Source organism: Pongo abelii, chromosome 15, assembly GCF_028885655.2.
Source record: "Pongo abelii isolate AG06213 chromosome 15, NHGRI_mPonAbe1-v2.0_pri, whole genome shotgun sequence".
NCBI lineage: Eukaryota > Metazoa > Chordata > Mammalia > Primates > Hominidae > Pongo > Pongo abelii.
The window spans coordinates 103,669,117-103,691,294 of record NC_072000.2 but is presented as its reverse complement, the minus strand read 5'-3'; the positions used below and the strand labels follow the sequence as shown (position 1 = coordinate 103,691,294).

Here is a 22,178-nt window from a genome sequence, read left to right as displayed (position 1 = left end):
TGCGCGCTGATGAGGCCCGTGCCAGACGGGCAGAGGGAAAAAGAGGAGACTGGAGTGGCAGCTGGGATCGCTCCCTGCCTGCGCCCGGCCGCCTCTCGGGAGAAGAGGAGGAGGAGGAGGAGGGGAAGGAGGGGGAGAAGGAGGAGGAGGGGGAGGAAGATGCGGAGGAAGAGGGGGAGGAGGAGGGCGAAGGGGCCAGCTCAAGGCTGGGCAGGGGCAGGGCAGCCTCTCCCCGGCTGCCGCGAGGTGGAGCGCGCCGGCGGGCGGCGGCGTGTCCGGCCCTGCTCCCGCCCGCCCGCGCGTCCCTCTTCCCGCCGTCGGGGCAGCGCGGGGCCAATGAGGAAGTCCTCCTTGGGTCGGTGGGGCACGCGCCGGCCCCCGCCAGCTACTTCCTGCTGGGAGTGGGGAGGGGGTGCCCCCTCCCCAGGCACGGCCCCTTACCGCACGCGGGGTGGCGGCTGCAGCTGGGACTCCGAGAGCCCTTGAGCCGCTCGCGGAGGGGCTCCCTTTTCCTGAGGGGTCCTCCCAGTCCCGCCTTGCCACTGGCGGGGTCTCCCTTCCTTGTAATCAACCCCGGGAAGGTGAGGGTCGCGTGTCGGGATTTCGAGTCCCGGACCGCCGGCGGCGCTGGGCTGCAGGCACGCCGCGATGTTTTGGGTCCAGACCTGTCCCTGATGCGCTGTGTGTCCTAGGGCAAAGTGCTCACCCTCTCTGGGCTTCACATCGCTAGTTCTCAGAAAGAGAGCGCGAGTTGATCTTTCAAATTTAGAGTCTGGGCGAGTAGGGATGGCCAGTTTATGAATGTCTTAAGAAGTTTATTAAAGGTGCGTGTGGGCATATTTTTCTTACTTAAGCCACTTTCCTGGAAAGATTTTCGCGGGGAGAGGGATGGCAGAAGAGGGAGGCCTACTAGACTTTGGACCACGTGGAGGTGGGGTGTTGGGGGTGGGCAGCCGGGTGCAGCCTGACCGGCCAGGGCGAGGAGGTGCAAGTCCGCGCCCCGCCCCCGGTCTCCATCCGCTCGGCCTCGCGTCCGCCCACCGTGGAGCCCACAGTTTACAGAACTGCAAGCCAGGGCACATTTTATTGTTATTATTTTTTAGGGTATGGGACTGGAAGGGATCTCTTTCCGTTCTCGCTCACGGACGCTGGGCGCTGTTAAATTGGTGGTGCCATCGCCCCACCCAAGACCTTCGGGACGAAAACAGAAACCCCCGTGTGCCCCCCGAGGAAAAGGCCCCGAGGGAGGCGGCGCTCCCGGAGGCGTCACGGCCTCGCTATGCGCCCGGGTGAAGCCGCCGGAGCCAGGCCTGGGGGCGGAGTGGGGTGGGTGCAGCTGGACTCGCCCGCGAAGCCTAGCCGGAGCCAGGCCCCGACCCGCCCTGGCCGCCTCCGGAGAAACCCTGAGAAGGGAGAGGAGGCCAGCCGCGTGGCGCGCCCAGCCCTGGAGGCCAGGTCATGAAATTGACAAAGTTGGCCGCAGCCTGGGGAATGGGGGGGTGTCCACGGGGGCCGTGGTCTGGCCTTGTACCCGGGCCACGGAGAGGCCCCACAACTCCTCTTGTCCTCGCCGGTTGGAGATCAAACGGCTGACAAGGCAGCTGCGTCCTTCCCAGTCTGACAGGCATTTCCAAGTCCTACCCTGGGCCGAGGAGCGCGGGGGGCGGGGTGTGACTTCCAGGTTGCTGTGATTGTCAGGGGCGCCTCCTGGAGTCACCCACCCGAGTATCTGCGGAGATCTGGCCACACCTACTCCTGGGCCGGCAAGTCCAAGTCCCTCTCCCACGTGGAGCGCCCTGGTCCCTTTACCCTCTCGCTTGCCATAGACCGTGTATAGGAGGTGGGGCCGTGTTTGACCCCTAGGAGTTAATGGGGGTAAGGTGAGGGGAGGGGACAAAGATTTGAGTGAAAATCCTTTTCCAAATGGGACTCAAACAAGGTCTCAAACACTTCTCACCCCCTCACGTGCTCTTGATTCTGTTCTCTTAGTGTCGTTTATTTTATCTTCCTCACCCTCCCAGAGTCTGTAATACCAGGATTTATATGGAGACACTTTTTGGAAGTTGAACTCCAACATCTACCCCCACCTCGCCGCCCGCGACCATAAAACAAAAGTAAAAACTACCAAGCGACTTTTCCAGGGAAACGAAGCGATTCTTACTGTCCCCCAACTCCCATGTCGACCCCAACCCTCTTCCACAGTCCACGCCCCCACCCCCAAAGTCCAAGTCCGAAAGAGCTTTTGGGTGGGTGGAGACTTGCATTGATTCAATTTAGTTCACTCACACAGCACCCCGCCCCCCTTCTCAGGGGGTCCTGCTCCCAGGAAGGAGGAGATATAAGGATGATTTTTCTTTTATTTTAAAATAAGCTGCCCAGTGGCCCCCCCCCACCAACCCCCTCCCGCTTTTTCGCAGCCAGGGCTCGGGGGAGATGAGGAGCGCACAAAAACGCGGTTTGCACGTGTGTCCGGCTTGGGCTGCGGGTGTGCGCAACCGGCGACTGTGTGTGTGTGTGTGAGTGTGCGCGCGCGAGTGTGTCTCTGTGTGTGCTTTCTTGTTCTCTTACAGGGTACAATGTTAAAAAGCCACCGCTAGTCGCCCCCAGTGCTCCGACTCTCTGGGTCTTTTTGTCTCTAGTGCAGATTAAACGTCACGTCCGCACTTGAACTTGAATTTTATCCCATTGTACAGAGGCAGCCCCAGCCATAGAGAGACCGAGAGCTCCCAGAGAACCCGGACTCCGCCATCTTCACGTTGCAATCTATAGCTCCCAGTCTGCGCCCGCACCGACCCAGGCGCACTGGGCGAGCCGCCCCTCCGCCCCGCTCCCCCCGGGCCCGCGGCGCCAGGGGAGCGCTGGGGAGCGCTCGCGGGGACTCGGCAGCCCCTCCGGCCGGCGCCAGCCTGCCAGGTGAACTGGGAAGGAGCCTCTCCTGGTGTCCCCCCAGAGCCTCGGAAGGGTCAGTCTCCGAGAAAAACAAAAACAAAAACAAAAACAGGCAGCCCGCAGGAAACCCAGAAACAACCGAACCGGGGCAGTTTTACATTGCTTTGGGTTTTTTGAGGGGGCGGGGTGAGGGGGTACGAGACAAGTCCCCAAGTTTTCTTTGCTTTTTTTTTCCTTTGCTTTTTCTTCTTCTTTTTTTTTTTTGTTTGCATTTTTTTTCCCCTCCTGGTAGAAGTGCGCTTTCCACCTACCAGACCCTGAAAGAAAGTGTCAGGAGCCGGTGCAAAATCCAGTTTAAGTTCAAGAAGACATTTGCAAGTGCAAGAGGCCAAGCAGTTTGAAGAAGTGTAAGAGATTTTTTTTCCTTCGAAAGAATATATTTTTAAAGAAACCAGCCAGTCCGCGGAAAGCAACAGCAGTTTTTTTTTTTTTTTTTGCCTCTTTTTCTTATTTTAGATCGAGAGGTTTTTCTTGCTTTTCTTCCCCTTTTTTTCTTTTTGCAAACAAAACAAAAAACAGCATAGAAGAAAGAGCAAAATAAAGAAGAAGAAGAGGAGGAAGAGAGGGCAAGAGAGGAAGGGAAAAAAAACACCAACCCGGGCAGAGGAGGAGGTGCGGCGGCGGCGGCGGCAGCGGCGCGGCGGCAGCGGCGGCGGCTCGGACCCCCTCCCCCGGCTCCCCCCATCAGTGCAGCTCTCCGGGCGATGCCAGAATAGATGCCGGGGCAATGTCCCGCCGCAAACAGGGCAACCCGCAGCACTTGTCCCAGAGGGAGCTCATCACCCGTAAGTGTCTGCCGAGTGCGCGCGAGGGGCCGGAGATGGGGCTCCGGGCGCCTGGGGCTGGGGATACCGAGCCCGGAACAGCCGAGCCGGGCCAGGCGCCGGGGCCGCCCGCTGGCTGGCAGAGTCTACGGCGTCGGCCTGGAGCATGGCGGGGGGCGGGGGCCATAGGAAAGTTTCTTTGCAGCCCAGGGAGTTGGGGCGCCGAGCAGCCGGACGCGCCTCGGGCTCGGGGGCCTGCGGAGCCGGCTCTGGGCCGGGGAGGGGGCATGCAGGCTGGAGGAGTGTGTGTGTGTGCGCGCCGAGCCCGGCTGGACGCTCGCCCCTCCGAGCGGCGTGTGTGGCGGCGGCGGCGCTGGTGGCGGGGTTTGGAGAGGAGGGGGAGGGGGCTGGGGGAGCGGAGGGGGAGGGGGAGCCGGGAAGTGGGGAAAAGTTGGCGAGCGCGTGGGTCCGCGCTGACGGCGCGGGCGGAGGAGAGCGGGGTGCCCTCCGGCTGGGGGAGCCGTAGGGCCAGGGGCGGCCGCCGGCTCCGGGTCCCCGGTCCCTGCGCCCGGCCCAGCAGGGTGCCGGCCACGCCGGTACTAGGATTCCGCAGCCGCCTTTCTCTCCCCTCCTCCTGCTATTTGCAAAATAATCCAGCTGCGCGGCTGTTTGCCGGGCTCAAGCCCCCCTCCCCACCCCCCATTTCCCCACCTCCGTCTGTCTCCTGGGATGATCTTGTCTCCTTTCCCCCACTTCAAAAAAGGTGGGGGGATTGGGGTTGGTGAAAAATCCCCGCCACGAGGAAAAAAAAAAGGTTGTCAGGAGTGGGAAGAGAGTGATGCGCTTGTAAAATAGTAAAAGAAAAAAAAAAAAAAAGGAGACCCGTCAATCTCGTATCCATCTTCCTATCTCAGTATCTTTCATCTTTCCTGTCTAAATAAACAAGGCAGGTCGCAGTGGAAATCCACCGGCTGAAATCGTGTAGATTTCAAGCATGTGGCTGGGCGGGCAAAGTCAGGCAGCGGGGCAATACAAGCAGCAGCTTCCACGGTCCCTGTTGGGTTTATTTAGCAGAGGGGAAAAGCGAGCGCGAGCGGGCCAGGTACGGTGTTTGCAGGGGTGCCCGCCCCGGGTCCCCGCACACTTGCACCGGGAAGGTGGCTTTGCGGCGCTCCCCGCCCGCCGCAGCCCGCGGGGCCGCTTCTTCGCTGCGCGCGAACATTTCCCCGCCGTTCTTTCTCTCGCGGTGCCTGGGTCGCCGTTCCTTTTTTTTTTTTTTTTAAATTTCAATAGAAATAAAACATCCTCTGGGTGCCATTGAGACCGCGGGCAGGTTACATGCCTGAAATCCGCCGCGCACCTCGCCGGGCTGGGGCCAGGCTGCCAGCGCGGAGCTAGAGAGGGCTGCGCGCCCAGCCACCGCAGAGGACTGGCTGCCGGGCGGCCGAGAGCCGAATATTTATGTTATATTTTAAAAAATTTAAATAAATAAATAAATATATAAAGGGGTTCTCCCCTCCCCTGAAAACCCAGCATAGGAGCCATCTGCTCGGAGCAATTGCTGTTGCCATCTCTCCTTTGTTACAGCAGATACATTAGTAAGAATTTGTGGATTTATTATGATTTTTTTTGGGGGGGAATAGAAATTAAAGTGGGATTCGCCTTGGGAGAGGGATGTCTCTTTGGAGGAAGGGAAGAGGACTTCTCTTTTATTTTTCGCCATTGTAACATCAAAGAAGACTCGCCGGCTGCATTTAAAACAAAATGTTTTGCAGCCAGATTTGAGCTTGGTTTGATCAAGGTCTTTTTTGCCAGTTGACATTTCGATCCTTTACCAAGCCACAGCAATCGCTTATTCTACACCCTTCCTCCTTTAGATGGGGGGTGGTTGTTAAAACGTCTATACTTGCAGAGGCTCAATTTCTCCAGGAGGCAATTTGCCCCACGTAGCCTCTGTATAATTGCAAGGGTTGTTTTTGAGGAGGGGGAATTGGGGGGGTCGGGGAAGGGGGAGTGGATGGGGGTGCACTGCCAAGCTGGCAGCAGCGGCGAGCCAGGAGTGGTTGCAGTTGTGTGTAAGGGGAAGAAGCAGGTAGGTTCGCTTTGCTTTGGCTCTCCCTCTCCTGGCATTCCTGGGACATCAGGCGAGAGCCCTGGCCAGAGGACTGGTGGCAGCTGGGCATGGGGGTGAGGGGTGCCTGGTGCAGCACTTTCCTATCCTTCATTTGTTCCCTTCTAGCTCAGCCCTGCTTAGAGCCACGCTGGGGAAAGCCAGCTGACACTGGAGCAGTGGCAGGGAGGGAAAAAGAGAGAGGCAAAGGAGAAGAGAGGTGGGGAGAAAAAGGGGAAGGAGACCAGAGGGCAAAAGAAAGCCGGCCTGCCTTCGAGGGGCACACGGAGCCCAGGCTATGTATACGGGTTTAAGCTAGGAGAGTGGTCCAACCAGTTTTCAGACAAGGCTACTTATTATCCAAAAGCAGCTGGCTTTTCCTCTGTCCTATGTCACCCGGGAGGGAGGTGGGAGAGCAAGCAGGGGAAAGGCAGGAATGGGGCGCACTTTAGCCTCCCTGGCCTCTGGAAGTGCCTCTCCACAAATGATGCAGGAGCTGTGGACTCAGGGTGCTTTGGAGCCCTGGCTAGCAAAGTGGGTGCTGTCGCATCCTCTACTTGGGGTTCACATTTTAGATTTTAAATGCAAAAGATACCCCTTAAAACATGGTACATCTTTATCAGTTGGGTGGCAGCTCCTGGGCCTGTGGGGCAGCAGCCTCAGGTCCTTCAGGGATGATGCAACTGCAAATAACTGATGGCCTGGGAAACAAGAGGGCACACAAATAGCACGCATGGTCTTTGTGGGTGGGTGGCGAGGGGGAGGGGAGAGGGGGGAGGGAGCGTCTGAGAAGGGCTCCATAATGAGCTAGTTAAATTTACAGACAGGGCCAGGGACAAGAGGAGTGAGGTAAAAAAGAGTGAGAGACAGCTGGTGATGGAAACCTGGGCTTCTGGTTTGCTTCAAAATGTTTGACCCAGATGGATATGGCTTTTAAAAGCAGAGGACAGACACAGCTATTAATAAAAAACAAACACAAAACAACACAGTGGCAATTGTGCCGAGGGGAGGTTAAGGGGGATCGGCTGACCACGCAGAGGAACGGGCCAGAGCCCGCTGTGCCAGACAGGGCCAGGGTGAAGGGAAGAGTACTTAAATCCAAGAAGGAGCTTGATGCTTTCTGAAGAGACCAAGGAAAATAAGATGTCCACGGTAAACTGCGTAACCCCAATCAAGGTGATTTTCTCAACACCCACCAACAGGTTTCCTAGGAAGATTAGTAATTTTCCGTATGAATTCACGATTTTGTAAAACAACTAGCGACCCAAGATTCAATGCAAAAGTTAGGCTAACTGTGTTAATTCCATGGTTACCTTTTAAATTAGGTTTTGCTGTAGCTGTGTGTTTTGAAGGCGGCGGTGCTCACAATTATCTTAACTCCCCAGGGTAGAGTATATCTCCAATGGTCCACATGTCTTTCAAAATTGGGCCTCCGATAAATTTCATAAGACATAGCCCCCTTTTTTTTTTTGGTTAGTTGGTGGGGGGGAGTAAAGTTCCTCTCCCTTCTGCACAGAAGGGAACCCCATATCATTAGAAGTGTGATATAAGTCAGCTGCTCTGATTCAATGGGAGAATAAAAACGTGCTCATCAAAGGTGTTATGCCAGGCTGATTTTATTCATTTGTAATTCACACCTGAGAGAAAACAGCCGTGAGCATATTTTAACAACCCTTAATATTTTTAAAGGGTCTTTTTTCCCTACCCGAATTATATGATGTACATATGCATATTTCTTTTCTTTTCTTTTTTTTGATGGGGAGGTTGCTATCTGCCTGTGCTTGGCCTTGGCGATTTTTTGTCTGGCCTTTGAAATATTTCGTAACAGAAAACTAGTCATTTCTGAAGTGCTGGGGTGAATGCAGTTGCTTTTGTGAAGCCGGCCTTAGAGACATCGAGGCTGGGTTAGCTGGTTGAGTGTGTTGCATCAGTGACCAGTGTGGAGGGCTAAATGGGTCCTACTTAACCCAAGGGAAGGCCAACTTTGGGTGCATTTGAGAATAATTAGAATTATGTCTCAGGTGAGACGGAAGCACAGAAAACAGTCGTTTACAGATACCGGTTTCTAGCGCCTTCTCAGAATGGTGTTTTTGGCACTGTCTTATAGCTTAGAACACGGCTTGCACCAGCCTTCACTTATCCCCTTTTCATCTCCTATCTCGATTGCTTTGCATTCTCTGTTGCTTGTTGTGATAAAATAGTTTCCAAAATAAACTTTCAGTTGAATTGGCTTTTGGTTGATGGCAAGCTGAAACGCCGAGCCGCGCCTAGCGCCACTTGGCAGCTAGGGGGAGCTCGGTGCCCGTGTCATGGCTTGGCGCCTCCGCTACAATGGGCTAGGAACGGGCTTCCATCAGCAGCGGCGGCAGTTTACGTTGCTGTAAAATGTCTTAAGTGTGAAGTTGTAATATTGATTTTCCAGCAGAGATTCGTGCAGGACAAAATGAGAATATAAGTTTGAGAAATCTATTTTCAAGCTATCGCCATTGATTTACAAGCCCTCACTTGGCAGATGGGGGCATTTTCTTTTTCTTTGATTTTCTTTCTTTCTTTTTTAACAATTAAAATTGTGAGTTTTGAATGGGTGTGTTTTCCCTGATTCGTCCGTGGTCTTGACGTTCTGAAAATTCTGCTGCGTTATTAAGGCGCTGGTGATCGGGATGCGGAGGTCTGGGGAAGGCGTATTGCATGTCACAGACCCAGGAAACAGTCGAGAGTTGCTGCTTTTGGGAGTCGTGTACCTAAAACAGCTTGATGAATGGAAATCCTTTTAGCTCAAATTTTATAACACTTGGATTCTCAATTCCATTTATTAGGTAATGTTCCCACTGTACTAAGGGAAATAGCACCATTCCCCAAAGATTTAAAATGCCGACTCAAATAACATGTAAAACTTCGTTTGGAAAGAGTATGTGATTGCTAGAGCCAGTATTGATCCCGTCTTTCACCCCAAACAGTTGTCCTTTATGGATGGCTTTTAATGAGAGGATTTCTCCCCTAAACATGTAATTTAGTGATGGGGAATATATGTGCTTTTGATCATAGGATTTCTAGATTTATAATGTCTTCTTTCCCAAGTTGAAGAAATCTGCAGAGTGCACCCTGAGTCTTATGCTAGAGTTCAATATATGAGCAGAAGAGGTTACCCTGCGACAGGAAAGAGTGCTTTATTCTAACCTGAAAGAGAAATAACTTAGGTCAGACAAAAGCCTAGCGCTGTCGTCAGCTGGAGAAAGAGCCTTCACTCTCCAGTACAGAGGGCCAGCAATTTATCTGATGATTTCTCTACTCCATTTAATGTTTGAATCGAGCCAGTTGTAAGCATGTAGTGGCAGCGAGCTCACTGGACCACTCAGAGATGAAGAGGCACGGTCACCTCGAAGTCTTGGGCCGGACGGTGGTCTCTGAGCTTCGGAAAACCATTAAAAAATCAGTTTAGTAATCTCCAATCCTTTGCCTTAGAACTCAGGGGAGTTTCACAAGCTGTAACTAAACACAGATCATAGATAAGACAATGCAGGAAAAAAATATATGGGGGAGGGAATGGGAGTGGGTCAGGTTCTTGTCCGTTGGAGACTCTCCTTCATCTCCCATGGCTTAAGGATGGACCTTCTGGCTGCCTGGTTAGGCCTCACCTTTAGCTGAAACTCTCCAAGGACTTTGGCCTCTAGGTTAATGTTGGCTTCACATCTGGGGAGGACAAGGAGAAAGTAAATGGTCTTTGGGGTCTGTACCCTGCACCACATGGTTGAGTTATTGATACCGGCTGAGCATCCTTCTCTGAAGACGGTGTTAGCTGTAGATACACTTTTGTATTTATTAATGGGGAGGGGTACAGAAGACACTAGGAATGAACGTCTGTGTCATCCAGCTGCCGTGAGTATGCTTTGTTACTTTGCGGTACTCTTTTGACTTGGGCCATTCGGCCTGAGGTCCTGTGTGCTCTGTCCTGTTCCTACTCCCTGATCCCACTCAGCTTCCTTCCGGTCCCAGGGAGCCAAATGTCAGGGAGATGTGCTCAGGCTCGGTCCCCCCGTTTCTCCATCCCTCCCCAAGAAACGCCGTGTGCTGACTGCCTCCCTTGAGCAAGTATGTTTCCCAGGGCGTGGGTAAAAAGTGCCTAGAGCAAGGCTATTTGGAGACGCGTGGAAAGAGAAGGACACATTTCCTGCGTCTTCTGCACAAGCCAGTGAGGGTGAGCAGAGCAGCCTCGTTTCTTACTGGCAAAAGTGACACTAGATGGAGGCTTGATGAATGGTGCCACATTCACGGGATGTTGGTCCAGCATTTTGACATATGCAAGTCTTTTGTGCAGTTGCTGAAAATCCAGAAATTCATTCTTTTTTCTTTTTCTTGTGGCAGCTGATAATTTGCTTGGGTGTTGAATAGCCAGCCTGAGCTATTTTACTGTAATGAAATCCCAGACCACACAAAATTAAGTCACTTCAAAGTAAAAAAAGAAAAAAAAATCCTCTCTTTTACGTAACTTCTTTTTTATGACCCCCTTCCACTGAACTGCTGAAATACAAATAAATACATTTGTGAAATGTTCTAATGAGTTTTCTACTAAAACAACACGCAGAAATGACTCAAGAAAAGTTGAGTGCCAATATTATTGTGATTAACATGTGCCTTAGAAATGGATGCACTGCTAAGAATTAAAAAAAAGGGGGGGGGGTCATGTTTAAATTCCTACCTTGGAAAAGAGATGTCGAAAGCACTCCTGCCCTTGCTATTTGCTGTTGGCCTCAGATAATCCAAACTCCTCCAGCTAAAGCCTTGAGGTCCAGTGTCCTGTGTGGAAGCCCTTCTCTTCTTCCACACCTTTGAAAAAAGCATAATGTTAAATAAAAACAAGTCTTTTCATTTGGCCACAAAGAGTGCTTTTTTATCACATCATTAGGAGCCCGTTGTGGCTCTGAAGATTGAAGGCATTTGCAGTTTTATAGAACCTGCTAAATGTGTTGAGAAGGATTGCTATTGTGGTAAATCTTTTCATTTTCTTTTTCTTTAAAGCGCCTATTTTATTTGTCGAGACTTTTATTTGTAACCTTTTAGTAATGGCCGAGACCTGTGAATATACCTGAGTATGTTTTCCTTATTCACTTGTTCTTTTTTGTGCTCTTGTGTTGGGGAGACCCAGACTCCTGGGCTCAGTTTTTGGGGTTCTGGAGAGATGTGTGCACTGGGGGAGAGAAGGCGGTTGGACTCCATAGAGCAACTGAGGATATTTTTCAGGGAGCTGCTTAAGCATCCTAAAATTAGGCTGGAGTCCTGCAAACAATCTGTACACAGGGAGGCCCTCCCCAAACATTTGACTTTCCCGCCTGGAGTCTGTAGACCAGAAGGTATGGGAGTGAGGCTCTTCCTGTATCTAAAACCTCTTCACGGATCTGGAGTTTCTACCTCCTGGCCCACAGGCCAGGCCCAAAGTTTCTGCTGCTGGCGGAGTCAGCGGGACCCTGGTCATTTTCCTGGGAAACGCACACTGGGAAGTATGTTTTGCACCGGCCGCCTTCCCTTGCTCTCCCTCTCACATGTCAGAAATGGCGATTGAGGTGTGTGCCTCAGCTGAGGAGGGGCAGACAGGACCTCATGGGGCGGTGGCTGTGGTATGCATCTGTCCCTCCAGGGAGGCAGCCTTTGGAGGGTGTCAGGAGGGTGCAGAGCTGACCTGGAGCAGGCTGGACTCCTCTGACTGTCTACTGAGAGGGTCGAGGGTCAGGACAGAGAGGGGTGATCTGGGTCTTGCTTCCTGCTTCAGACTCTGCCTGGCTGTGCCCTCCCAGGGTCCCCACCCCCACCTTGTGTCCTAATAACCCTTCAAGACCCCCTGTGGACATCCTCCTGACACCCGCCTCCCTCTTATCTCCATTTCCTTCTCTGCCGGGCACTTCATTATGCCCTCCGTTAGGGGAACTTCATAAAATCTCTTGTCGTGTCTTTAAGCGTCATCTAGTCATAGATTATTTTCTCCACCAAGAATTGATTCCTGCTCTCTCCCCCTCCATCCTTCTCCTCCCCTCTCCCTACGGTTGTTATTTTCTCTTGGATCCAGTAAATTAAAAATGGATGGCAGCTCAGAAAGTGTTGTGCTCCGTCGAGTGTGCGTGTGGTGGCGTTTCCGTGTCGCCTGGAGTCCCAGCCCCTCCCCAAGTGTTCACGGAGAGGAGATGAAAAGATCTCTTCGTAGATTATGGGTAAGCATGGGCTTGCTGGCAAGAGCTCCCTCTTCGTAGGAAGCAGGTGTAAAGTCTCCAGTCGGATGCAGAGCTCGGGCGGATGGATGCTGAACATTTCTTGTAAACATGCGTACACATCATGATGGCGGTTGTGACGTTGGTGGTACACGATTTTAAGAGCCTGGGACCCATCCCCCCACATCCTTCCCCTTCCCACCCCCATCACCACTGAAACAATAATTCTGTGTATGTTTCTCCTGGACTGTAGTTTAGCCATTAAAGATAAGAGAGTTGGATTTGAATTAATGCAGGGTAAGGAGGAGCAGCAGCCCACGTACTGTGTATGTAGCAATGCACATGTGTGTGTGCAGGCAGCCACGCACATGCCTGTGCTCTGGGGACAGCAGGCAGCAGACCTCTCGGCTGGAGTTCCCCTAAGGGCAGGTGCATGGGCAGTTGTTAGAGATGGACCAGGGAGGGTGGGGTCCTTGGCATCCTGTGTGGGGGAGTCACTGGCCAGGTAAGGCCCTGCTGAAAGCTTGCAGCTGCTGGGGGCTTGTTGGCTGCTTGGCTGGGCCTGTGTTAACGATGTCTTTCCATTTCTGTCTTCTGCCTCAAATTCCTTCCCAGCAAAGCTGAGGCATGGGGAAGTTTGTCTTGGGATCAAGTGCTTCCCCTTTCACTTAACAACGATGTCCATTATTATTTGTGAAGCCTGATTTCATTGCTTCTAAATGCATTTACCAGCTGGGAGGAGGCCTGGCCTTGTAAATAAAATGTGGTTTTGTTGTAAAAGAAAATCTAACTCGTGTGTTTGTGTGTGTGTGTGTGTAAATACAGATTTGTCCCTGCACTTTAGGATTTAGCATTTCAGAATCCGCCTCAGCCCTCTGTTATCTGCCTTTCAAACAAGTTGTCTGCTGCATCCATTCATTTTTCCTCTTAATGAGTCAAACATTTCAGCAATTGCTCTACTTTATTCGGCTCATAATATATTGAGAGCAGCAATATTCTGCAGGGCTGCCCGACACCTGGGGAGCTTTTCATGAAAGCAGAGATCATCTCAGAGGAAAACCTCATCTTGGCTTTATTTTTTTAAGGCCCGAGTTTGCTGGACAAGGCTGCATGAGGGGCTGGTCTGTAGGGTCTGGGAATTTGAAAGGCTGTTTTCATTGATCTTTTTCCTGGTGCTTTTTCGTCTCTGGGTGGCAGGTTGGACCACTCTGCCTGTTAGAACAGAGGCCTGGTTCTCTGAGGCTGTGCAGAGCCGGGAGACTCAGGTGTCCATAGGGCAGAGAAAGAGGGGTGTCACTTTGCCCTTCCCAGGGCTTGGCCAAATGTCTTTCTCCTTTTATTTCTTCCATTATCGATACAGTTCTGAGGAGGGACACATGCACACATATGCAGGCACCCTACACGCCCAGCTTGGTATCTGCCTGCCAGCGGAAATGAAACCACAGTCTTTGGGGGTGTCTACAAAGGCCTTGAACGTGAGCTTTCAGGCCCACTTGGTCCACTTACTCTGACCCAGAAATTTGGGGCTGGGGGTGACTCTGCTGCCTGATGTTGGGGGTGACCTTGCTACCTTCCTGGGAAGTGTTGCACACAGCAGGCCGTGGCGCAGCGCCACAGCCTGCGTGGTGGGGAGAGGAAACCCCGTTCTTTGGAATCGGGTGAACACCCTGTCATCTCAGGGGGTTTGACTTTCAATGCTGAAAGTGGGAGGGGAAGGAGATATTTTTTGTTTGTTTCTTTTTCTCCCAGACTCCCTTAGAGGCAGTGAGTTGGATCTCTGGTCTGGGAGGTGGAGATCCCAGCTCAGAGCTGAGCCCTGGAGCCCTGGATAATCCCGGGGCTGTCTCGGGGACGCCAACAGGGCCTGGCTCCCAGGTTGGTTGGCTGTTAGGACTTGACGCAGAAATCAGAGCTGCAGCATAGCAAACGGCTTTGGACACCTTCAAACTCAATTACGGGGGCTCGCAGGGCTGCTGCATGAGGAAAGTGAAAAGGCAGAGACTGCCAAAAAAAGGAAAGAATACCAGATGTTACCAAAAATAAATAAAAAAAAAAAAAAAGGAGAGAAAGGAAAAAGTGCTGGTACATAGTCTTGGCAAAAGAGGAAGCTGAGGAGGAGGGGTGCTTGCGAACAGGCATGTGTGACCTCTGCTAATTTTTAAATTCGTCTGTGTTTCTTTTGAATTAGAGAATGAGTTTGAAATTGTGTAGTTGAAAACCTCCTAGCAGAGAGGAGATTTTTAGGCTTGCTAGAACTCCTACTCAGGAGGGCGGATGAGGCTGAAAAAGTTAGTAAAAAAAACAAACAAAAAAGTAAACCGAAGATTAAATTAAAAAAACCAAGAAAACCTCTTCGCCCTCAGAAAGGATGGTCCAGTTGGCCATGTGGATTTGTCGTTGTTTGTTTTTATCAAATCTTCCACTGATGCAGGAGTTTGCCAGGCCTGGACAGGGTGGCATTTAAAATAGTACCAGGTACCGCACCTCGCCCCTGTTTCCTTTGAATTCTCAATTTCCTTATGTCCTTTTTTGCTTTTCAGCTCATTTCTTTTGTGCCTCTCTCTCTATTTTTTAACAAAACAATATTTTGACATCCTCCTCCCATTTATTAGAGCACCTTCTGTAAAAATGGCGCACAATACATCCTTATATTTCTAAAGAACTGTTTTTACAGCGCTCTCCTTTGGCTCTGAAATTATGTATATGTAATTGGTAATTAAAGGTGCGAGCTTTTCAATATAAACAGTATTGCTCAATGTTAGATCATTAAAGGGAAAAAGAGGCACCAAATAATTACCTTTTGCATTCTGACAAACCGTTCACAGGAATCCAGTCTTCCCTAGAACCTCTGTTCGGTGGGAAGGTTGTGATTACATTTTAACCATAGCAAAGCATCTTTTCATAAAATAAATTGGTAAATTAATTACGTGGCATTGTCTTCAAACCCCTTTTTAAGTAAACTCCTATTTCTTTTTAAAGTGTAATTAATGGTTTCTGGGACCGGCTTTGTGAGGACTGTTTCTTTACCTTGTAGGTTCTTTTTGTTAGAGAGATGCAGACAACAGATTTAGGATTTCCTCGTCTGCGGGGCGTTTTTGTACTGCCACATTTCTGATGCATTCTGCATTTGATTCATCGAGGGCTCTGTCTGCTTTTCTGTAACCACAGGTGGGATCTCAAATTGTAGTTTCTCTTCTCAGCGATACCTACGTCGCTACCTATCCACACATAGTTCATACGTGTGCGTTGTACGTCACGTATCGTCGTATGTTCCGTATTCAGTTTCACACATGGACTCTCCTAGGCCCTGCATAGGCTCGTGTTCAGAAAATAGAGAACAGTGATTTATGTGTAGGATGGGAGATGCCACAGAATTTTTTCCTTAAATTATCTGTTCTTTGGCTCTGGCACTTCAATAACTTCACTGCCACGGAATGTATTTTCCTCCCTCCCATTCCTTCTCGCCGTTCCTCTGTGGTTTTCATTATCCTTTCCTAAATACCATACAGCTTAAAATTTACCTGCCTCCTCGGGTTTCAGACCTTTGGCTGCCCTCTGGCTTCCCTGAAGACCCCGCCACTCGTGCCTTCTCTACGACTGCTGACATTTGCTCTCGAAAAATTCCAGCCCGAATTTGCTCAGACCCCGAGGGGAATATGAAACCTCCACACTGTCCACTTCTCTTTATTTATGACACTTTCGGCTGCCGAGTCTTCCAATTTTCCCTTGAGGAGGTTGCTGCTTTTTGAGGCATTTATTAGCTTCCAAATATTTGGGTCCTAGGCTCCCTACTCCCTCCCCCCCAAAAAAACCCCAAGAGAAATCTATCGGCTGCTAAAGAAATATAAAAACATACAGTCCATTGAAAGCGTGGTTTGATATCTTCCAAGAAATGCTTTTGGAGTCTGGAGAATTTTCTTTCTTTCATTTTTCTGGGAGTGAAAATAAAATCAACAAACAGAAAAGGACAGTGGGGAGTTGATGAGTGTGGGGGAAATCTACAGAGAAATGGAAGTCTGACCGGGCCTCGGGTGCTTGGCAGGAGAGCCTGCTTCCCGACTCTGCAAGCCGGTTCCAGCCTCCCTTCTGCTGCAGTGCTTTCTCCTAAGATATTTTTTTGGAACCTGACACTCACTTGTTGCTTTCTGAGCATGTGGGCTTCCTTCTCTCCTAAGGACGGGCCCTTAGACGCCCATCTGGGTTTCTGTTTTCTAGTTTGGTGTGTGGCCAGGTCCCAGGTAGAGGAATGTGAGTGGGATTCGCATGAATGGGGAGGGCATGAATGAAGGTGTAAGGGATGGGAGGGGTGGGGCTCCAGCCCAGCAGGGGGAAAGGGCTCCAGCTCACTGGTTCTCAGCCCTGGCTGCCCATTGGAATCACCTGGGGAGTCTGAAAGACTATTCCGACGTTTGTTCCCAGTGTAACTGGTCAGGGGTGCTGCCTGGGCCTTGGGATTTTTCAAACCCTCCAGGTGATTCTCAGATACTGAAAACTTTGAGAGACACGTCACGACCTCATGCTGTCAGCAGCCAGGGTGTGTGTGTATGCGCGTGTGTCTGTGTGTGTTCTTATACTACGTTGGGGAGAAATGGGCAGAAAATAAACTAGAATGCAGTCAGATCAGCACTACTTACGTGGCAATGCCCAGGGGGCATGACGTTGCTCCTAGAGCCTCAGTGTGCCCATCTGTCCTGTGGGGGATGCTCACCAGCCCCCAACCCCGGGGAGGACCTGGTGAGCTCTAGCAGCAAGCAGCAGAGGGGGCTGCTTCTTGGCGGGGAAAGGGGTGGACCGGAAGTCGGATGCTGTGACCGCCTAAGCCCATCTCTGTCTTCTCTGCCCCTTCCCTTTCTTCTTTCTGTCTCCAGCAGAGGCTGACCATGTGGAGGCTGCCATCCTCGAAGAAGACGAGGGTCTGGAGATAGAGGAGCCAAGTGGCCTGGGGCTGATGGTGGGTGGCCCCGACCCTGACCTGCTCACCTGTGGCCAGTGTCAAATGAACTTCCCCTTGGGGGACATCCTGGTTTTTATAGAGCACAAAAGGAAGCAGTGTGGCGGCAGCTTGGGTGCCTGCTATGACAAGGCCCTGGACAAGGACAGCCCGCCACCCTCCTCACGCTCCGAGCTCAGGAAAGTGTCCGAGCCGGTGGAGATCGGGATCCAAGTCACCCCCGATGAAGATGACCACCTGCTCTCGCCCACGAAAGGCATCTGTCCCAAGCAGGAGAACATTGCAGGTATGGGATGCTGCGCTTGCCTGGTTGCTGTGGAAGCCACCTCCTTGGTCCCACGCCCTCTGCCTGAGTGTGCTGGTGCAGGGGAAGGCCCAGGGGCTTCCAGGATGGCCTCTGGGCCACCAGCCAGGGCTCCCCCTTTCTGAGGGTCCACCATCCAGGTGACCTTCAGGAGGAGACAGGCCTGGGGCTTGGGGAGGCCCAAATGGCTGATGGCTGCTTGCTTTTGGTGAGGGGACTCTGTCTCGGGGGCTAATCCAGAGGTGGTCAGAAGCACAGAATGAAAATTTGGAAGTCTGGTTGGCCCTCTCTTTGCTACTGATCTTGGCTTAGTCCCTGATTTTGAAGCTAGACTGTCTTGGGTTAGAGTTTGTCTTCACAACTTGGACATGTCAGTTTGCCCATCTGTGAAATGCAGCTAAGGAAACCCACCTTGTTAGGGTTGCTGTGAGGACGAATGAGCTGTTGCATGCGGCATGACCTGGTAGGCACTTAGGAATGGGAGTGCTCATTCTCGCCCCTCTCCTTTCTCTCTGGACTCAGTTTCCCATGTGTGAAAAGAGGAGTTAGGCCCCCTGATCTCAGAGGTTGCTTCTGATGTTGCCTGACCCCGGGGGCCGGTCCCAGGCAGGGGTGTGGGAACTTGTTGGAGCACTGTGCCCGTTGGGGGAGGTTGGATATGCCCTTTGACATGCTCACTCATTTGACCACTGGGACAGCTGGTTTTACCACCTTGAGAACAGGTCTAGGGCCCCTCTGTCCCCAGGCGTGGGTCTGCTCACCACAGTGAGTTAGCATGAAGTCCCTCCCTCTTGGCCAGCACCATGGCATGCTGGAGCCTCTTCCAGGGAGCCACTGCTCTCTGTGCAAACCAGAGTGTTTGTTTCTGGTTTATACTTCTGGGCCCAGGAGGCCTGGGGGAAAAGGAGGGCCTGGCCAGCCTGGGTTCCCTAAAAAGCAGCAGCCCGTCCTGGAGCAAGATGGGCATCAGAGTTCATGCAGACGAGTCTTCAGATCCTGATGGTTGACTTTGGATTAGCCACTTCATGGGTCTGAGCCTCAGTTTCCCCATCTGTCAACAGAAAGTGATAATACCAGCAGGCCTGGTGTGAGGATTAGATGAGCAGGGGCTCTTAATCAGTCTTTTGCCCATGGCACTTCTCTCTCAGAGGTCTCCTCTGGCTCTGCGGCGTGCAAGTAGGTGGCTGGCTGGGGAAATGAGTTCATTGATCATTACCATGCTTCCATCATGGAAGGTAGCATGGGCTCTGGAGGGACTCAGGCTTTGGATGCTTCTAGGAGGGTGAGATGGATGGGCATGGGCACTCATCAAGACCCATCACCCAGGACGCAGTCAGGGTAATGCTGCAAGCCTGTCTCCCCCATGTCTCCAAAGCTTTGTGACGCTGAACCTCACTTTGCTGACCTGCACAAGGGGCTTAGTGAGCCCTCTCTTTTGTGGGGAGACTGTGGTGGTATGCAGAGTCCTGCAGCCTCATGCCAGGCACTGGGGAGACATCAGTGAACCAGATTGGCCTCTGGGCCTTGCCTTCTGATGGGTGCCCTAGCATGAAGTGTCTCATACACTTTCCAAGATGCAAGGGGCTTTGAAACATGTCCAGGCTACAGGCATGTAAACACTGGCTTCTCAGAGTGCTGTGCACACCTGAGCAGCGTCTCTTCTCCGGGCTGAGCTATCAGGCGAGAGAGGTGCTGGGTCCCTTTTGCCTTTGTTGGTCGACATTCCAGAGACAGTTTTACCTGTAGTATCAACGCCTGGCCTCAGTGCACATCGATCTTTCAGGGGTGGCCTTGCTAGGGAGACTTGGGCCGCCTATTTATGTTTCAATGGAAAGATTTGCTGCTTTTGCCAAAAACATCCAAATCCTCATTTCACATTGAAGGCATTTCCCAATGAGAGGCTGCAGATCACTGTGGCAGGTTTGTTTAAGAAAGTGACTAAATGTGATTTCATAAAAGGCAAAGTTAATCTTCAAGGCAGCTTTGTCCTCATCCTTCCACCCCCTGGCCCCCCTGTTTTTTTTTTTTTTTTTTTTCCAGGTTGTGATACTGCAGCAGCCTACAGTATCTTTATTTTATGTGTGACGAAAGATATTCTTGGCCTTTCTGTTCAGCAACAGGACGAATGGATTTCTTCATTCTAGAAGAAATATGTAAAATAATCCCTTAGAAGTCTAAAGAGATATGTTTGTTCAAAGCATTTAAAATGTTATTTTAATCAAAGGCACAAAACAGTCTACATGCTGTGTCAGCTGAAGACGACCATCCCATTTTAACAGCACACCATGCGCCTGCCTTTCTAGTTCCCATTCCTCCTATTTCCCTGCCTACTTGGGCACCAACTTTTCTTTTCTTTTTTTATTTAATAAAAAGGAAAGATTAAAGAATAAAACTTCAGTGGCTCAAATGTATAAAGTAATTTAATATGGTGGAAGCATTAATTATTTTAGCTTAATTGAATTCTGAGGACTGCAGTAGTTGCATTTTTGTAGACAAGCCCTGTTTATTATTTCTCTGTGTAGATTAACAGTAAAGGAAACACAGATAAGTTTCAGTTATTTATTGTAAAATAAATGTGTCAATTCATGTGTAAAGCAAGCTGCTCAGAGATAATTGAGTCTTTATATTTTAAGAGGGGGACTAGGAATCACGGGCACTTCTCCGCCCAGGCTTCCGGAAACCCGTCCAGCTGCTGCCCACGCTCCTGGCCCCCGGGCCGGCTGTCCCTCCAGGCTTCTGTCTCCTGGCCAGGGCTCCAAGGAGTCCTCCAATCCCTCCATGACTTGCTATTGTCCCCAGGGCCTCGCTGGCCCCGGCCAGTAGCTGGTGAGCGGGTGGCTGTTAATTCTTGGACTCTGCCTCTGGCTCTGGCTGTCCAGGCTCAGAGGAGTCCAGGGTGAGGTGACCTCGAGGGTCCTGGTGGCTGTGAGGGTCCTGCCTTTTCCAGGGCCAGCAACCTTCCCGATACCCAGGCAGGTCCCCGCTCTTCCTTGCTACCAGGTGCTTCTAGAAGTGGGGACTCCAGAGGCAGACCCAAAGGGGGGTTCCTCCCACCCTTAAGGGAGATCCCAGGGTGAGTACTGCGGGGGGATTCTGTCAGTCATCACACTAGGTCGTGGACCCCATATCAGCTGTTTCCTCGGGATAGTCATTCTGGAGAGTAATTACTGTTATTTTTTATTTTTGGTAAATGATAGAGAAGTAGGAAGGTAGAGGGAGGAAGTTTCTGAAGCTTTGTTTTCTGGAGGGCATTCATTCATTCATTCAGCAACTGAGCACCTGGGGCCCTTCCTCTGCCCTGGATGTCCCCACCTGGATCCCCAGGTAAACAGCCCCCAGAGGAGGGAGCGGGCGTCCATCATGGGGATAATGGGCAGAGTGTGAGCTGGCAGCAGCCCTGCTCTTGACGTGTGCATTCTGGGTCCAGGGCTCAGCTCCCTGCTGAGCATTCGCTGTGGACAGAGGAGGTCCTTGGAAGCTTGTTTCAGGCCTGTCTGTGGATGGGGCGAAGCTGGTCAGAGGCAGGGTCTTTCGCTGGTGGTCTGACTCAGGGCAGCTATGGTGCCTCTGATACATTGCTGCCTATAGGTTTACATTCTTTATGTTTCTTGAGGTTCCTGCCTGTGGCATTTTCTCTGCCTCTGCGGGAGTTCAGAGGAGCACAGGACCCATCCTTTGGGGGAGCTGAGAGGTGTTCCAGGGTTTGCAAAGAGCACGTGGCGCTGCCAAGCCGTTATCTGGGAGGGGTGTTTTGAGGAGGGGTGAGGAGAAAGGGGCTTTCAGGGTGTTTGGGGTTTGAAGGCTGTCTGTTGCTGTGTGGGAAAGAACACAGCCCGAGTCAGAGCCCCACCCTGCTCCCTGCCAGCCTCCGGCAGCGACTTGACCTTCTGAGCCGCGGTTTCCTCATCTGTCATTGTGACATTTATGATGAGTGCCTGGCACACGGTGGGGGTAGGTGTGCTGCAAATAGGAGCTTTTCCTGGCGCTCGGCTTTCCCTCCGCCGCATTTTCGGGCGTTAGAGCAGCTTGCACCGGTCTTCTTGGCAATGGGCTCCTGTCAGGGTTGGGACAAACCGCCACTGGGTTGTGGGACTAAATCCACCATCACAGGCAGTGTCAGCATGGGGTAGACTCTCTCCCGTCCCTTCTGCCTTTTGTTAGGTGACTGTCCCTTGAGGATCTCTTTGCTGGCGGTGCACTCTGAGGAGCCGGCGGGGGGGTTTCAGGGTGAGGGAGCACAGGCTTTGGCATCTCCCGGGTGGAATCCCAGCCCCATCACTCACTGCTGGCCACCTGTGTGAGTCACTTCACTTTTCTGGGCCTCCGTTTCCTCGTCTGCACCTCCTTTTTGGGTTATGCTGAGGATGAAATGAGGAAGCACCCACCTGGCACAGGTTGGGCCTGAGGCAGATGATCGAGAAGTGGATGCTTCTAGAAAGCCAAACACAGGAAAGTGTGGACCCTGCTTGGCAGCATGCCGAGTACGTGCTTTTCTTGGTCAAAACCGTGATCACTTACCTGGGATCTCTCTCACGGTGATTTCCTACAGGTTCCTCCATATAATTCCCACTTGATAGTCACTGAAGGGGAGGCGCTTGATCACCAGGAATTTGGTTTTGCCTGTTATCAGCCCTTCCATAACCAAATGAAGCTACAGAGGGAGGAATTAACTATCAGCTGTCACTCATAGGCTTGCCTCCCTAACCCTCCAAGTCCTGAATGTCAGTTTTCTGGAGAAGTGCGGAGACAGGCAGCAGGTGACAGGAGGTGGCAGATCCCTCTGGGCTTGGAGGTGGCAGGCAGCCCTGGCTGCGATGTCCCTGCCCACTTGATATGTCTTCATCTGCAACCCAGGGAGGACGCGGGATCTACCTGGGAGATTCTCTTAGCAGGTGGGGTACAG

General features: G+C 51.7%; 1 protein-coding gene across 4 annotated transcripts in view; it reads left to right on the top strand.

The window, feature by feature from the left end:
• The first annotated feature begins 2,632 nt into the window (after positions 1 to 2,632).
• BCL11B (BCL11 transcription factor B) overlaps positions 2,633 to 22,178 on the top strand; it is a 102,159-nt gene continuing 82,613 nt past the window's right edge. For 2 of the 4 annotated variants that reach the window (XM_024232067.3, XM_024232065.3), the window contains exons 1-2: positions 2,633 to 3,734; positions 16,892 to 17,257. In XM_024232067.3, coding sequence (XP_024087835.1) covers positions 3,677 to 3,734; positions 16,892 to 17,257 — 424 coding nt within the window. In that variant the 5' untranslated portion in view covers positions 2,633 to 3,676. Of the gene's footprint in view, positions 3,735 to 16,888; positions 17,258 to 22,178 lie in introns of all 4 variants that reach the window. The other 2 variants (XM_024232066.3, XM_024232064.3) reach the window with 1 other exon arrangement.